General features: G+C 38.1%; 1 protein-coding gene across 2 annotated transcripts in view; it reads right to left on the bottom strand.

The window, feature by feature from the left end:
• The window catches only part of ZNF451 (zinc finger protein 451), a gene marked incomplete at its 3' end in the record, with an annotated part of 85157 nt that overhangs the window by 64773 nt on the left and 2140 nt on the right, over positions 1 to 18244 (bottom strand). The window contains exons 3-4 of one of the 2 annotated variants that reach the window (XM_082663587.1): positions 13543 to 13623; positions 10605 to 12098 (exon numbers count right to left, since the gene is read on the bottom strand). In XM_082663587.1, the coding sequence (XP_082519713.1) occupies positions 10605 to 12098; positions 13543 to 13623 (1575 nt within the window). Of the gene's footprint in view, positions 1 to 10604; positions 12099 to 13542; positions 13624 to 18244 lie in introns of those variants that run through there. The other variant, XM_082663588.1, reaches the window with a different exon arrangement.

Genomic DNA, 18244 nt, shown 5'->3' with positions numbered 1-18244 from the left:
TCCTAACAATTAAGGAGAAAGCTGTAAAGCCAGAAAAGGTTAAAGAGCAGATTCTAGTTCAGTCCCTATGAAATTTTTTTTAACTAAAATGATGGTTTTAAAAAATGGGAAGCAGAGGTATGATTCCAATGACATAGTCCAACATACCAAAATCCGTGGGTGATCAGGAGTTGGAAGGTTACAAAATGAGGGCCACACTGGGTACAGGAAGGAAAGCTGTTCCAGAACCTCAGAAGCCAGGTTAATATGGCCTTTCCCTGCAACCCTGTCTATGCTCACCCCTGGACACTACGAAATTCTTATATACAAAGCAAATTTGGGTTGTGTCCTAGAAATGACAGCAGATTAAGGATACTGGTTATATCTGAGTGTACATATCCATGAAAGCTAAGCATATTTAGCAGAAAATAAGCAAGAATTCTTCTGTTTTAGAGGACAATGTTTATCTTTTAATGGAGCTTGCCAGTCACAGCAAAAATTCCAAGTCCAGAAATAGATAACCTGGGCGGGAAGGGAAGAGGGCTTTCTTCTGATATCTAATCTGTAATAGTGGGATTCAGTGGGTCTCTATAATTGGGGAGGGGACAGGGGAGGAAGGAAAGCCTGATATAGAATTCCCTTATTTTGTCAAGTAAGGGTATTTTTAAAAAAGGAACTAATATCAATGGTCAGCATTGTGACTTTTCATTTCATAAGAATGAAGACACAAACTTGAGCTAATACTTCAAAATTTCCCTCAGTAGTCTCATTATTGAATAAACTTAACCTTGTGAAAACTAGTTGCACTGTCCTGATTTTTCTCTTTTTGCTACAAATAACCACTTCAAACTTGAAATCAGTTCAAGTGAACGTGAAAACGGTTCTGGCCATGGACTCACAATCTTGCTCATAAAAGATCATCAGGAATAATGTCCAATGAAAATTCTACTATTTAGGCAAAAATTTTACCAAAGCAATTAATACTTTCATATACTAATCAAGTTTAATGAGGTAACAAAGATTTCCTGGAAACTATTAAAATTTCTAACATTGCTATGGAACTGTGACCTGCTATGTGAACCATAAAATAAATGCATACCAAATCTTTAAATAAGCAAATTAATGACACAGCACAAAATCCCACTTGTCAATGAAGCTATAACGTATATATTTCAATGTCTTTTTTCCACATCATTTGTATTTGTTTTTAAGTGAAAATGATCCCATTTTTTGTAAAAATATTTAGAAGAAACCAAATCTAGAAGGCTATAAATCAAAATGTTAACAGTAGTTATTTCTGTCTAGAGGGTTTCTTTTTCCTTTTTAAATCTCTATTTTCTAATATTTCTGCATTAGAATATGCTATAAAATTGTTAAGAAAATTTTAATTACTAATGAACAAGACTGTATAAAGACAAAAAGTCTCGAGGATCTCAATCTTTTGTTTGGAAATGTAATGAATTTGGCTTAAATCACTACTTTTTGCCTTTTAAAAATATAAGTTTAACATGTATCCTTCATAAACGCAAATGGAAATTTTGTCTCTAAAAGGAACATAATGTTGTATATAACTTTTTCCCTCCAGGTTTCTTTCTGTATCTAGAAGTGCAATGACTGGATTACATTATTGCCTAAACATAACAGAAACAGGTATTAATCAAGAATTAGGGCAAGCCATTTTCAGTTCAACAGGCTGAACAGAATTCCTGAAACAACTGCTTTACTTCATACAAACTCCAGTTTCAAAGCCTATTTCTCATTGCCCATCCCTTCAAAGCTTGGGTCTCTAGTTTGGTCTTAGAGGTTTACACTCCCAGAATAAGTTCTGTTTACCGGAATCTCCTTGTACCCAACCACACCCCAAATAACATTTTGAAAAACAACAATTTTTCTCAAGAATTTTATATTCAAATACAGATAGAACATAAGAGATAAACCCAGCAAAGCTGTACAATATTTATTTACCATCTCCAGCAGCAAAGCTTTAAAACCAGGAAACAACCCTTTTGTACAAAGCAATCTCCTTCCCACCCCCAAACTGGTTAGTCTTTACAAATACAAAGTACATGGAACATATGCCTCATAGGAACAAATTTTAAAACATACATATAGATATACACCATTCTGTAAAGTACTACTCAGTGAAGAAGGTTTGTACCACCAAACCTCTTCAATAAGATTCTTCCTACAATGTCTTTTGGGTTAATTACCAATATCTATATTTGTAAAATTCTCCTCCTAGGCAGAATGATTTTGATTCTCTTTAGACACAGGACCCCCCCCCAACCCCCCAAAAAACAATCTTGGAACTTAGGAGAATTTTTTAGTATCTCCTACAATGAAGCTGTGACAAAACAAAAGGGAGTTACAATGTTTCAACCCTTAGTGCCACTGCTCTACCTCTGGCACAGTAAGAAAAGAAAGAATTGTGGAGAGAGATAAGAAAAGGTGAAAGTAGCAACCAGAGCAAGGAAAGAAACTCAAAGCAGAGAAAAAACAAAAAGGAAGTTGACAAAACGTGCTCTAGGTGCTGCGGGAGATGCCACTGGCACAAGGTTCACAGGCCCTGTGCAACACATCTCCAATCTCCTAAAAAGCAACATTTTTTGAAGAAATACCTTCATTTTCTCCAAGTCCACGCTCAAATTATCTGTAAGCCAATGCACAGGGAAACAAGCCACACTGAGCTGCAGTGAGGAACATGGCCCACAGGTGGTCCTGCAGTGTGCACCTGCCCACCATGATGGAATGCCCCTCCCTCTTCAGCAGCAGCATCCTGTTCATCACCAAATCTGTTCTCCCACAGGGCCCCAGTTTGTTGTCACTGCTGGAGCCGTCCCTGGGGCTAGAGGTGTACTGATGGAGAGCTTTCCTTTGGCTCAGTTCAAGGAAAAAAAGGAACTGCCTAGATGTCCATAGTGGACAAAGAAACTTCTAGACAGACTACTTCTACGACCTTACAAGTAATGGCTACGTATCTTAGTACACTTGGAATAGGTAGGAACCAATACATTCTCATGTACATTTATCCTTTCTTCAACCTCATCTCCTCCAATTGCGCCCATAGCGGCTGTTCCTTACAATTCTGAAAAACCAGATACACGATGTTCCCCACACTCATGCACACACTGATTCCTTCACCTGAATGTCTGGCTCCTGTTTCTCCACTAGCCCAATCCCGTTCCAATCCCGTTCCAAACCACAGCTCAAGCATCTGGTAAGAAAAGTTTTCCTGGACCACTTCAGATGGCCCTCTCTTTTGTTCCAACCTCATCATAGGCATTCCTCTAAATAGAACAATTACACTGTGTTGGTATTTCTTTCTCAAGAGAATATACCATCTCTTATTAACTCCCAGTATCCACAGACCTTCCTCAGGGCCTGCTTGCACATAGCAGGTACTGATTGTTTCCATCAGAGACACAAAATGACAAAATACCATCCATCAAAAATTGTATACACATACCTATACATTCTAGCTCTTCATTCTACATTATTTTTAATTTTTTTCTTATTGTTTATTATGAGCATTTCTTAGCTTGCACTTAAGAGACTATTTTATTTTAAATACATCTTTCAATGACTTAATCCATTGTTGGGCTTGTATTATATGTAGCTTAATGGTTCAGCCTTAAAAAAAACTGTAAACAAGGGGAACATGACATGATGACATGAAATGAACTATTATATACTATTAAATACATCTTAAGGTATATTTGTATTTATATCCAATACCATCCCACAGTTATGAGAAATCTACAAATGTGGGTAGAAACAGCATAACCACTATAGAAAGGAAATTTGTATCAGGCTTTCAAGTTCCAGGCATTATTACCTCATTTGAGAGTAGGAAAACTTAGTCTCAGAGAATAAGTGACTTGTTAATACTCAGATTAAGATCTCTGGAATTCAAATACCATGTGCTTAGCATTCCACCTTCCTTTCATTAAGCCAGTATCCTCAAGACATCAGTTAAAAAAAAATTTAAGTGTATATCTGAAACAAAAAGCGTATAACGAACAAAAGAGGTACAACAAAGAAAAACACAAGCATCAAGAACTATGACTGAAATGATCAGTGCTGAAAATGAATGGGACACAAATAAGAAATCCATGAAACAGAAGCCAACGACAACATATCCAGAAATCATCTCAGTCCAGCACAGTGAAAACTCAATGTGAGAATGAAGGTTAGGGTTTCTGACTGGACAAGTGAAATAACCAGGAATTAGTTAATAAAGACATCAAGTAATAAGGGATAAGAGTACGGCCATAAACACAAAATCCAGGGAAGGGTAGTTATTTGACAAATTACCTTCTCAGAGAGGTTAAGATTTGAGTGGCGTCTTGAAAGACAAAAGAAGGCCACTGAGTACACATTGAATTGAAACTTGGAGGAACAGTGTATATTCAAAGCTCACCACTTGAGCAAATTGTTTAATATAAGTTCCATTTCCTTATCTGCAAAATAAGAGTGCATTTCTGCCTCAAGAGTCCCTTGCAACCAACAGACAGCCTGGTACGTATACGTTCTATCAATAGAGGCTCTCTCCTCTAATCCTTCCCAGGTAGGAAGATGCCAATTAGACCCAATACTATCAAAGAGCTTCCAACATCTGTCAAAATATATTTCTGTCAAAAGCAAAAGAAAACAGGAGCTGTTATAAACCATTAGGCAAAGACCAACACGCATTCGAACCTGTGTTAAGAATCTAAATGAAACTAATTACAATTGTTCTCCCTAAGGCAGAAAGGAATGGGCTGCACACCTAAAAGCAGAAAGCTTAATGTAATTAAATGTTTTTTAAAATGGAACTGAAAATTTTAAACTATGTTTAATGACTTGGAAAATATCTTTTTCCCCTATCATCCACATCACTGTTGCCTCACTAAATAAAAGCAGTATAGAAAGAAGGACCACAAACATAATTATTTTAGCACATCACTACACTGTAAGTCAAGGCAATGTGAAACACAGCCATAACATAAAACCAGGAGTTAACAAGAGGTCTAACTGTAGCCCTTAAAATTGAATGCTGTGATAGAGCCACTTTTATGGGTAATGAAAGAAAACAGAAAGCACAGGATAGCTCATGGGGAAAAAAAAGCATATGAAAGTTAGTCTTACAAAGGGACTACTAACAGAACCCACAAGATAACATTTGAACCATTTAAGGTCAAAGAATTTCTTTTAATATTACCAGATATAAAGGATCTGCTTTCACTTCTACCAAGGAATACACTACTCAGGAATATTAGAAAACGCAATACAACTTGAGAGATCTCCGAAGTCCTAAAAGAAACTACAGACAACCTGAGAAGTCTTATTGAATTGACAAGGCATCAGAAAATCCAACAGACCATTTGAAATAGACAGTTACCTCAACAAAACCAGTAAAGTTTTTATGCCCTAGAAAAAAACCTGATTAATGTTAAAGATACAGTGTATGTCAGGGCTGTACTATAAATTCATGATGATGAACTTAAAATTTTTATTAGAGAGAAAAAATGCAATTGACCACAAACTACATGTAATAATACATTTGCACAAAGACTATACAGAAATGAGAAAATACTACCACCAGTAAACAAGAAGGCATTAAAAACTGATGAAAGTTCAATAGCCAAATACTGTGAGACCGGACTGGCTATTTTTTTTTAAAAAAGGAAATTTTTAAGAGAAAACTAGAAAATCTCTTACAATAATGCTGAAGGCATTGTATTTAAACATAAAAAGCCACATCAAAATCCTGGCTAGTATAGACTGGTAGAATAAAAAATATAATCTCCATCAAAGAGATTAAGGAAGATCAGACATCCTTTTAGAAAGGGGTTTTACATAAAGGGGAAGAAAAGACCCAATACAAAGAATGAAATAACTGAGATGCTAACAACAAAAGGACATGGTTGGCCTGTGATCACTTCCAGATATATCCACGGGAAGCAAACCTAATTTTGAGTAGTATCTCAATGGTACCAAACACTACTATAAAAAAGGTTTCATTCTTATAAAGTCAAGCAAATGAAAAGACAAAGTAGTACAAAGATATCATCCCACTAATCAATACAAGAAAAAAAGATTTAATAAAACAATATTCTCATCATTCATCCAGGAAAAGACATTCCATAACATATTTTAATGGCTTACAAAACTTGTTATATCTGGATAAATAACTGAAAGATTTGCATTCAATACAGTGATCATCATCAGCTTACTGACGACTTCCACCTGTTTATTTTCTTAAGTGAAAAATGAAGACCTGATTGGGGTAAACACTAATGAAAAACTATATAGAATAGGTCCAGCCAACTAAATGACAAGAAGGAGATGCATACAGATCTGACAGTCAATTACTGGACTAGCCACTAAGTAAGAATGGTAAATTTCAAAAGACAATGGAACCTGAACAGTGCAAGTCTGGGCAAAACATGCCTCACATTAAAAAAAAATAAAAAAAAGTTTTCAGTTATTGCAGTCTTTATTTCTACAAAGATCTAATCCATAATTTCTAACCTTTACCAGAATCCCAATAAAGTATGTCCTCAAGAATACTGAATGTGGCATTTAACTCTGTTCATCCATGTCATTTAACTCTGTATCCAAGTTTACAGCTAGAAGGGATTCTGGATTGCGTCGATTCCAACCTCCTTGTTCACGGTACCTGAGAGGTTATCCTGGATGGAGCAGGCCTTAAGGACATTATCAATCAGGTCACTTAGGTATCATTCAGTAAATTATTAGTATAATAGTAATGTAATATACTAAACAGTACCCAAGGAGCCTGAGTTTATGCTCCCCTCAAAATGACATTTTGAGGGCTAGGTAAATAAATGGAATTATACTGATAAAGAAGCTGCCACACAGTAAATAATAATAATAATAACAATAATGTTTAAATGCAATTACACTGATAAGCTGTCACACAGTCTTAAAAAAAAAGATAAAGTGTCAACAAATGTACTCATTTTCCTAATGTCCTTGTTACGTATTACTGAGTAAACACACCCACTTACCAAATTGAAGTTGTGTTACCATGGCTAAGAACAAGGTTAGACATGAGACAAATGGTTCAATCAGAAACCTAGAACCTAGATATAGAAAACAAAGCTGCCTCAATGCCCAGAAAACTGAGCCAATCACTAAAAACTAAAATAACTACTGTGAAGTTATTTAAATAAAGGGGGAGGGACATACTCTATAACCTTCTGAAATGGATCAATAGTGCTGTAATGAAAACAAAGTAACATTCAGAAGGAGAGTACATTTAGATAGTGCAATTGTACAGAAGACGAATAAACTACAAGATAAAAAAATCACTGTACAGAATTTACATATCACCAGCAACATATGCAACACATTAAAATGTTAAGTTTTAAACAATAGTGTGAAATTTAAAAAGGCACTTCATATAACAATGAATAGAAACAGCATTTCTGTGTACACACAGTAACCATGAGAAATCATATCATTTCCACATACATTTTATGTCTCGTCAAACTATAACATTTTAAAGAAAAAGGATCATTAGACGCATCCCTTTCAAGAACACCAAATCACTCAACTTGCGATGATTGCTAGGCCTCCTAGAAGACCTAGAGCTGTTCAAACATCAGAGGCTGGCCTGATGGAGAATCTTGTTGAAGGCTCTGCAAATGGCAGACATGATGTGAAAACTTGTTATCTAATTATGAATTCCATACACTACTATGGTTGTCTATTAGGGCTGTTTCCCTACACCAAATCCCTGTTTTTAGTTTTATAACACCATCATCATTCAAGTATGCCAGAGAAAGACTTTAAACTAATCTTAAAAAACAGGTTAAGAATATTGTTTCTTCTGCAGTCAAGCACCCAATCTACAGCTAAACCTGCTCCCACACTTCGGTGTTCTGCCCCATCCCCACGCAACTGCCGAACCCCTTCAGAAGCTAGCCACCTGACCACCAGTTCCATGATATCTCAATACCTTTTTATTTTCAGGAAAGATCTCTGGAGATGCTTGGGCATATCAATCAGAGAGTGGCAAAGCAATGCTACTTGTTGCTACGGAGCAACATAACACAAAATGAAGATAGCAGCAATGCTGCTCTACAAACATTGAGAACAGTTAACACTACTCCACTATACACTTAAAAATGGTTATGATGGTAAATTTTATGTTTTGTCTTTTTTTAAGCACAATTAAATATAAAAAAATTAAAAAGAGCAGGTTAGGTGGAAATGCCAGAGCAGTTTCAGAGAACCAGGTCTTCAAGCAACATAATTTTGGTTTGAATTTTGGAAAATAAGAGTATCTCAAAAATCATCAAGTTGGTGACACAGTATGCAATTCAGGGAAGGGACGGGGAGAAATGGAAAAGTGGGAGCAGTGCGAAGTAGCCTCAGACAACTGGGAACATCTATGTGCAGCCGTACAGAAAAGTGTCAAGATCTCTCTCTCCAGCAAGTTTCCCACGACTAGTCCTTTCACAGAAGAAAACTACGGTGCTACAGCAAGGGCACATGAGACTGCTGAACTGGTAGAGTACACGTCGTGAACTATAAAAATCTTCGTATGACTTCTTAGGCCCTTGTTTCTTTTTAGACAGTATCAGTGCTCTTCTAGTGTTCAATTTGAAAGAATTTTTAGAGCACTGGCATGGACCTAAAACAGAAGTAAAACTTTGTGAAAAGTATAGAAAAATTAAAGGTAAATGTTAACTCTAGATATGACTTGACCAAATGTGCCAAGAGGAGACTCTATCAAGACTGCAGCTTAAGCTTCATCTACAAATAGGACAAACAGAATCAATACAGTACCCTGAAACTATCTGACAAAATAAAATAACTTCTTCCAAGTAGGGATATTTGCATCTTCAACCTCTACAGCACAAACAGGGAGAGGAAGAAAAGTAAACAAAAAGGGTGCTGAATATGGTTATGATGAGGAGGGGGAATGGGCTTCCAATAAACTATCAAAAAGTGGGGCACCAGGGAAAGCATCAGTCACCAGTCTGCAGGAACCATGGCAAGAAACAGAAACCATATAAACCTGAAAACAGTGTCATGGTCCACTAACAGTAGACCCAAAATACTACGGTCAAGCAGATGAAAAAATAATAATAATGCAGATGTTCGACAAACCAAGAAATTACAAAATTATGAGTCTACTGATAATATTTTTTTCTATTTGGCCAAGCAAATAATTCTAGATGATGTATTCAGACCCCTCCAATTTGGCAGTTTCTCCAACACTGAAGTCATGATGTGAAGACAAGGGTCTAAGGGCTGGGCACTGCACAGCCACTGCCTCGAGACAGATACTGTAGGACATGTAACTGAGGTATCTGCTGCCAGTTCCAGTCTGACGGAGAAATCATAATGCGAAGAACTGAGAACGAAAAGATAAGTCGTCTCTCATGGTAAGAGTCTGACTAGATTAAGGGACCAGTAAACCAAGAACACACCACTGAAGTCTTGAGAAACCGTTAATGGACATCCAGAAAGAGAAGTGCATGAGATGTTCTCTCTACTACATCCACAGTTACACTCTGAATCTGAAGGATTTCTCAGTAAAATCTAGACTGATGGCATCCCTCTTTATTATAATCAGAGGACCAGATTGTCAGGCATGTTTGGAATTCTTGCTCTTTCAAGAGTTCAGATTTGCATGCCTGGATGGTGTAACATCCTTGATTTCCAGGGCACTAATGTGCATTATCTTTTTTGTATTTAGAGCGTGATGAATTACGGAGCTCAAGAGTTTAGAAGGGAGTCAAGGTCATCTTGGTGAAAGGCCCAGATTATCCTGTGAGAACACCATGACCAGGTCTCACAGCTTGTGATATATGAGAGCTTGACAGACTTAGGAGTGACAACTGCAGAGAATTCTCTGTGTAGCTTTGGGTGGTGAAGACAGTTACTGTGAAAGTTTCTACAGAGATGTCACAGGTAGGAAAGTCTTCTTCCAGCTGGTGTCCACAGTAGACCTGGGACATCTAGCCACCCCACTGGAAGCAAACTGGATTTTGCAAATTTTGATTTGAATTTTAGTTCTTGATATACAGCTTCAAGGCTGATTCTGAAGTCTCACAGAGCTTGACAGTAGTATGGACACTTGGTGAGCTGATCACCCTGACATAAAGAGATTATAACAGATTTGTCGTTTTGTGAAGATCTGACAAACGGAAGCCTAAACAAGGAAGCACTGATGACCTAAAAACGAAGGATCTGCCTCTGGTGTTAGAGATCTAGTAGTAGGTTATTTCCAGATCCAAAATCTCCTAGTCCTCAGTTTACCAGTGAGATTTTCCTGAGGGGAAAGAAATATTTATGTTTTTCCTTAATCATAAGAGGATTCAGATTCCTGAGTACCCTCCTCTAGACTTATTTTGGACTAGAAATAACAGGTAAACCTTTGTTCAACCCTACTGAACGTCTCTACCACTCACTTGGCCAAGAAAGCATGAGTCTCTTTATTATTTACTTCATTCTAAAAGTCTAGAATTCAAATGTCAGCTGTGATCATTCCAGCCATGCGTTCAGATTCTGAGGTGCCCTCCTACCTGTAGATCCTGTGTGGATGGGAGGAGCAAGTAGCACAGTCAGCATCTTGGACAGGTGCACTGCTGAACGTGAATGGGTTACTAATTCTTGTACCCATGGCGTTCTGGAGATTCTCCCTTTTTCCTGTATCTATAGGGGTGGTTTCGGGGTTTGTACCAATCCCCTCTGGAGTATCCTCTACTGTGATAATGTGCTTTCTGGTCATGACTATAGAAGTATCGATGTTGGTTATAGTATTTGCTGTGGTCTTTATAGTCATTTTCCTTTATACTGTTTTCTTCGGCAACTACAGCATTCACATCTTGTCCAAAGAGGGAAGTACCGTCAAAGGGCAAGTGTGAGATCTTCTCTTGGGTTTTCTTAGTGAGAGATGTGAGTCGAAGCCAAGCCTGCCTTCTGTAGTCTATTGCCATTGCCATAACTCTGACCACAGAGTCCATTATATCCCTAGTAGTACAAAGCTGCCAAAGGCCCGCATCCATACCATCAGATATTATACATCTTGCTTTTCCACGATCAAACTCTGGGTCATGGACCAGATCCTCCATGTCTTCCCAGAGTTTACGCTGATACTGAGTCATATAGGCCATGTAGCTAGCAGCTCGGGCTGCAATGGAAGCAGCATGGTAGAATCTACAACCCATGACCTCCATTTCTTTCGAGGTAGAATCCAGAGGTGATGTTGTGCTTCCTCTCTTGCTGTGCTCTAATGCTTCTACGATGGGGCCCCCGGCCGGTGGATTTGGTTGGAAAGGAGAGGTATCCTTGGCCACAGGATATACCCTGTGTCCCATGAAGGAGGAAGGATGGCAATCAGCAGGGTCTTTAAAAACCTCAGTGGTGGCGATTCTCAGAAGAGGATGCAGTGGAGGGACCAAACGTTTCTTAGAAGACACACAATCAGGTTTCCCTTCACATGGTTCTGCTTCGGACTGTAACGTGACTCTCTTGATAATACCTCTTTGTTCCATTCTTTTCAAAAGCCCTGTGAAACTAGACTGACTAGGGTCACCTGGCTGCCCTTTGTCATCAGCTGAGGGGGATTTGCAGTCAGCTTCTTCTTCCACTGTGGATAAATGTTCTTCCTTGGAGGTAGAGATGTCCCAAGGAACCGAGGAATTCTTACTTGGCCTAGAATGATGAAATCGAAAACAGCTCCTGGACTGCAGATCACGTATCACTCGGGACATCTCAGCCACTTGTGTCTGGAGATAGAGGATGGCATCCTGTCCGTGCTGTGAAGCAGAAGACTCTACAGGTAAATCCTCCTTGACCTCTGAAGAGGCCAAAGATTCTTGGGGGACCAGAAGTGGAGATGAAGGCAGAATCTGGCAATTTTGTGATGGCTTAAGCGTCTCTGTCTCAGAGATCTTAATAACTGAATTACTTTGATCACTTTTCTGGTTCTCCAATGGGTTCTCAACAGAAGAAGGTTGAGAAACTATCCTGTGTGGACTGCTGGTACAGCTCCCAGAGGAGGAGCTGCTGTCTCCACTGGGAAGAGGAACACTGCAGCTAGAGCACATTTCTGGGCGATGACTCTCAGAGGATGGCACCTTAGACTCAGGCATTCTCTGGGTTATCCACATGAACAAGAAAACCAAGGAAGAAAAAAAATATGCTTTTAATATGTTAACTTTCAAGTGCAGAGATGCATGTCCAGTAAGTAGAACTCAATTTTTTAAATTATTATAATTAACAATATACAATCCACTTCAGGTCAGCAAGGGGACCACAGAAGTCAAATCCACAAATTTCACTACCCCAAAGGCCCCAAACCAACTACTGGCATTAACCTGGCACTGTGTCTATGAAAAAGAGTAAAAACAAGCCCAGGTCAAGGGGTGCCATCCTAGCCTGCTGCTTGTTCCCATGCTAGAATAAGAAGAGGCAGCAAGACTATTGGTGAAAACAATTAAAAAAAAAATCCCATTCAACATATGTAAGGCAACAAGTAGAAGTTAATAATGGCAAAGAGAACTTGGGAAAAGTTCCACTGAGAAGAAAAAACATTTCTAGAAGTCCTGCACTGCAGAGTCACTTTTAAATCCCTTTAAAAATTCTCATTCACTCTCCATGAACAAAATTTTCCAGTTGCACAGTTCTACTCTACGGTTTGTAGTTTTCAAGGAGCTTTGTTACCTCATTTCATCCTCACAACAACCCTGTGAGGTAGGTATTATTCTTATGTGGTAAAGAAACTAAGGTTAAAAAGCTACTTATCCAAATTCACAGACTTAATAAGAAGTAAAGCTGACACTAAAACCTAGGTATTTTGATTGCAAGTTCAAGTCCCAATACTTTATATCATACAGCAAGTAGCTTTCTGGCCGCCTTGAACACACAGCCAGTTCTCTAATGAATCAAGAAAAGAGCCCATTAACAGAAATTCGGGCTAAGACAAATGAAAGACAAGATTTCTACAAAGTGCTCAGCTACTTTGGTTCTCAGAGTAGGGGAAGCATAAGTTTAAAGGTCAAACCCACAACCAATAAATCACAGGTCAGAGAGAAAACCCCAAATATGAGGGGGAAAGAGGAGGTTAAAAGGATGACGCCTGAATAATCCACAACCCTTCCCCATATTCCATTTCTAAAGGATCTTCACATATCCTTTCTTCCAAGATACAACAAATTTTCTGTGGCCACATGGTTCTGGAAGAAAAGGATCCAGTTCTACAGGGCACCTGAGGAGAGACAGGAAAGGAGAAGGGAGCCAAAAATCTTGCAGTTTTATTCCATTTCCCTTTTATCAGATATGGCCTCCAAGGCTTAGAACTTTCCTGTGTCACATAATCCTTTCAAATCCTCGCTGAAAGTAGAAGAACAAAGCTGGAAGCAGATCTTCTGGGCAGAGGACTCCCTGGACTACCTTTCAGGGCCATTCTAACAGAAACAGGCCGTTCTCTAAAGCACAATAGCACCTAAACACAGCCATCGCTGATTTGATGACTCTCTTTAGAGAATGCTTCTTAAATGCCAAAAGTGAAGAAATGCAAGTCAAATGTAATATACTTACCTCACTCTGAGAGGTGCTAGGCTCTTCATCATCACTGCTGACCAGATCAATGTATTCCAGAACAGGTCTCAATGGTCCTTCCTAGGAAAAAATGAACAAATTAACAAGTCATGGAGAGTTATTCAAACTAAATTAGCATTTAAAACAATCCTTTTTGTCGATGCTGGGATTTATTGGCAAGAACTCTTCTGAAGAGGAAGCCTTATGGGTGGTAGAAAATAATCAAAACAAATGCAGATGAAAATATTCATAGCACAAGACTAAGAAATGATGACAAGACCTAAAAGAGACTCGGCCAAGGTAGGGTATTAGGACTGTGTTGATTCCTTGGGGAGAGGATTATTAACACAGGAATAGTGCTACAAGGTCAGATACTGTAAGCCAATGCTTTTCAGATGGGATGGGTATCTCTGACTAGGAACTAGGCTGTACTTCCGACTCCTACAGTCACACATCAAACCTGGTTCTCCTTCATCTTTTCTTTCCATCCATACTGACTCCACGGCAGACCAAGCCTTGAATGCTAAGCTTAAAAGCCTAGATTTTATTCTGTAGGCAAAAGGGAATCAATAAATACTAAGATGGGAATAAGATCATGAGAGCTTACCTTAAGAAGATTAATCACATAGAGAAGTATAGAAAGCAGGATAATTAATCAGTCCACACACATAATAATGCAAAACTAAAATAGTGGTGATGGCAAAAATAACAGTGATGCTGTGGTGCATATACAAAAGGATATACAGGTAAGATGAAAACAAAAAACAAAAAATGATTGACTATAAAAACAAAACCCCAACAACCACAAGGAGTCAAAGTGGTCACTAAGGTTTCAAGCTTAGGAGACTAAAGGATAAACATAAATTTGGAATACAAAGACAGAGCTGGCATTCCTTTGGCCATAATGGGATGATGTACGAGGGGTACACAGAGGCACCTGGCAGACAGCTGGAAATGCAAGCCTGTAATCTGGGTATAGGAACGTAACTGGAAGTGGAGACTGGAAAGATGCTCCCCTACAAGACTAGTAACTCTAGAACTAAACTGAAACTATGATATTGCCAAGGAAGAAAGCAAAGAGGAGAAAGAAGGGATTCAAGGAGGCTCTTGAGGAAATGATGGAATTTTAGGATTTAGGAAGAAGAGCTAAGTAGGTAATCAGAGATCTGAGAAGAATCAGAAATGCACAAATTCAAAGAACCTAAAGACAGAGAAAACCTCAATGAAAAGGTGTCAATGCTAAATGTGGCCAAAAACACTGAGCACCGAAAAAAAAAAAATGCCACTGAATTTAACAACAAACAGAGCAACTTTCAAGATAGCAGTGAGCATACCAGTCAGGCTCTAAAAAATTAAGCTGAAAATGAGGCAGTAAAGGCCAAGAGTAAAGATTATTCTTTGAAAAATTCTACTATGTTTAAAACAAGAGAAAGGGACATGGGGGAGAACATGGCTGAGGGAAAGATTTCTCAGGATTGGGAAAGACGGCTGTTGGGAAGCCAAAGTGATATATTCAGTGGAAAAATTAAGAGAAAAAGACCTCAGGTCAAGAGACAGAAGCTAAGATCTAGTTAAAGATCCTCTTCCTGAGAGGAGGCATCCAGTCTCAAAGACAGTGTATTTCTCCCCTAGGCTGCAACTTCTCTCCAAGCAGGAAACTGCTTTCCCTGCAGGTGGTGATTTAGCCACTAAGATAAAACCAGAGAGCAAAACTTCTGGGCAGGGCTCATGTAATAAAGTAATTAGGATTTCTGCCTGAGCTGTAAAAATGGACATTTAAAAAGAGGATTAGAGAGACAGATATTCTGCAATGTGTGGTCAACAGAGATGAATCACCTACTTTAAGACCCAAACCTACCATTTGTAATAAGGTTATCAAAATCATACATTCAATCCAAGAAGGTAGTAGAGGAGATAAAAATATAATAGCTTGCTCTCCTCAAGAAATGTACGTTAGGAACTTTTATTACACGCCCAGTGAAGCAGCACACCAAGAAAGTCCCTGAGGTACCAGAAACACACAGAGGCTGGGGCAGAGCTTCCATGAAGGGTTGGCAGGTAGAGAAAAAAGGGAGATGAAAGGATAACTGGGCACAAAGCACAAAGTAGAATGGGCAGGAAAATGGTCACAAACAAGATGAAAAAGTAGCTGCAGAAACAGGAGAAAGGGCAGGAGTAAGGACAGATGAGAAAAAGTAGCATAAATATCCTGCTGGGGTCAACCACTAAACTGATACCCAGCCACCTCTGAACTACTGAACAATGACAACTTATGATTCACACTAATTAAGAGAGCAGAATAAAAAGAATCAGGATAGGAAGTCCATACATGAGAAAAAGCAGGGGTCATTGAGAGTATTCATTCACTCAACGAATATTATGGAGTTATAACTGACAGAATGGTAGGAGAAGACAGCATGTGTTTGAGACCTAAAAAGGCAAAGAGGCTGAGTGGAAAAACAACGGAAGATAGATATTCCAAAGGAAAATATTACTTATAAACAAACACTCTAACTGTAGCTAATTTTCACAGTGGATATGGCCAAACTTCCACCATAACGAACCTAAGGAATCAAAACCCTTTGGTACTCCGTTGATTTTACTCTAATCGGGAACATGTGTCACTGAGCCCTGTACAGGCAAAGGTACTAAACTTTTCACGTATGTTATTTCATTCAATCCCCACATTACTTCACTATTGTACCATTTAACAAAGGAGAAAACTAACTGAGGCCCATCTGGTTCTCTAATCACATCATTGGCTGTGTGGTCTCTAATCACATAATTCTGAGGCAGTTCCAAGTATACACACTATGTTTAAATCAATGCTTATTTCCTAAGTTTCAGAGATAAGATACTTTCTCTTCCTTTAATTTGAGGAAAAAGTCTACCTGCTACTGTCCCCAACTCTGAATAACTCACAACACTAGCCAAAAAATAAGTTATTAATTCTCCTCAAACAGTAATAATTATAATACAAATATCAAGAAAAGGCAATTTCTTACTACATTTATAATGGCTGCTTATATTCTTAAAAAGTATAAATGCATGTGGTCCTCCAATTACAAGGTATTTTATTTAAATTTGCTTCATCCATCAACTAGTGAACCATCATTCTCATCCCCTCTGTACCAGTAACAAAATCAAAGGATTCTACTCCAAAGCCACACAATTTAGGGGCAGGAGCACAGGCAGAAGCAAAACACGGGTTTTTTCCCCCACATAGAGAAGTTAGGGACATAGTTTACTTCTGCAGTCCCACCCGATTCAAACATTTCAAATGATTCCCAAATGCCTGCTCTAAGTTCAAATTTAGTCCACAATTCAAAATCTATGCTATCCGGCCCATCCTTCCTTCTCCCACTTAAAAAAAAGTACCCTTCAGAACTAAGCATAATCCTCTCTGCTCTCCCATTTTGATGACTTTCCTTGTTTCTTCTTAAAATACTCTTTTAAACACATACAAACACTAAATGCTTCCTATGAAAAATAAACTGAAAATCGTATGTCTTTTTTTTTTTTTTTTTTACAGCACCTTGTACTTTTTATAAAAGAACTTTCTACTAGAACTATTTACAAAGTCCTCATCCCTATCTCATCTCTCACACTGAAATACTGACACTTACGGGTAGGATGTACTTCCAACTAATCTCTGTAGTTCTAAGGTACTTAATTCAGGACTTTGCTCCAACATTATTTTTATTTATTGAGCTAATACAACCCCAAGACACGCAGCCAAAAGACACCCTCATTATTTGTCCATGACCCCCCGAAGTAATTTATGAAAATATGCAAATATTCCACATGTTCAATGATTCCACATTATACCAATCATCTTGGTTGAAGCCTAAATCTCATGTGCTGTTATCAAGATTATGACAGGCTGTCTCAGCAGTTTTTATACCTTTGTATCTAGAGTAGCACTGTGAAAGATCACGTCATTAGCCCTGAGTTAAAACAGTTTTCTGGGAGTAAATTAACTAACATATCTGCAGTTTCAAAGAATGCAGAGAATAAATATGGTGGCTGAATAAGGGATCATATTACTAAATTAAACAGAAAATTAGAGCAAAAGACCTAAATGAAAAGTTTGTATAGTAATATTCTGTCTCTTGAGTTAAAGCACTGTTTACACATGTGTATTGGCTTCGCAAAAATCAGACGGTACACTTATGAACTGTGCAATTCTCTGTATGTGTATTTCAATAAAATTTAAATGAAAGGGCTCATTTTTGCACCTCCACATCTATATCCTTCCGTTCCTTCAATATGCTTAGTTTCAAACTCTGTATTTTCTAAACCACACAAAAATTACTGTGCCACCATGCGGATTAAAGATGGGAAAGTTAGGCTAAGAATGAACTAAGAAATCCAAACCAGTGTAAATCAAGAAGTAATATCACAATGTTCTTTTTGTATCTGAAGAAATCTTAAGCACAGACTATTTATTATTTTTATTGAACAAGCACTACCTGAGGAGTCAAGTATAAGATTGGGTTAGAGAGAGAAGATTCTGTCTCTAATGTATTTTAAAATAGAATTAAGGTATCATTAATACATTGAAGTGTTATCACCATAAAGGCATAAGGAATGTTTTTAATAGGTTTCTTCTAGTACTGTAATTGCATTTAATACATATAATTCACTTCTCCATTGTGAACTATCAAACCTTTGAATTTATATTTGGAAACAGATAAATATA

This window comes from Grampus griseus (assembly GCF_964374135.1).
Source record: "Grampus griseus genome assembly, chromosome: 10".
NCBI lineage: Eukaryota > Metazoa > Chordata > Mammalia > Artiodactyla > Delphinidae > Grampus > Grampus griseus.
Note: the sequence above shows the minus strand (reverse complement) of the source record. Positions and strands in the feature narration are given on the sequence as shown.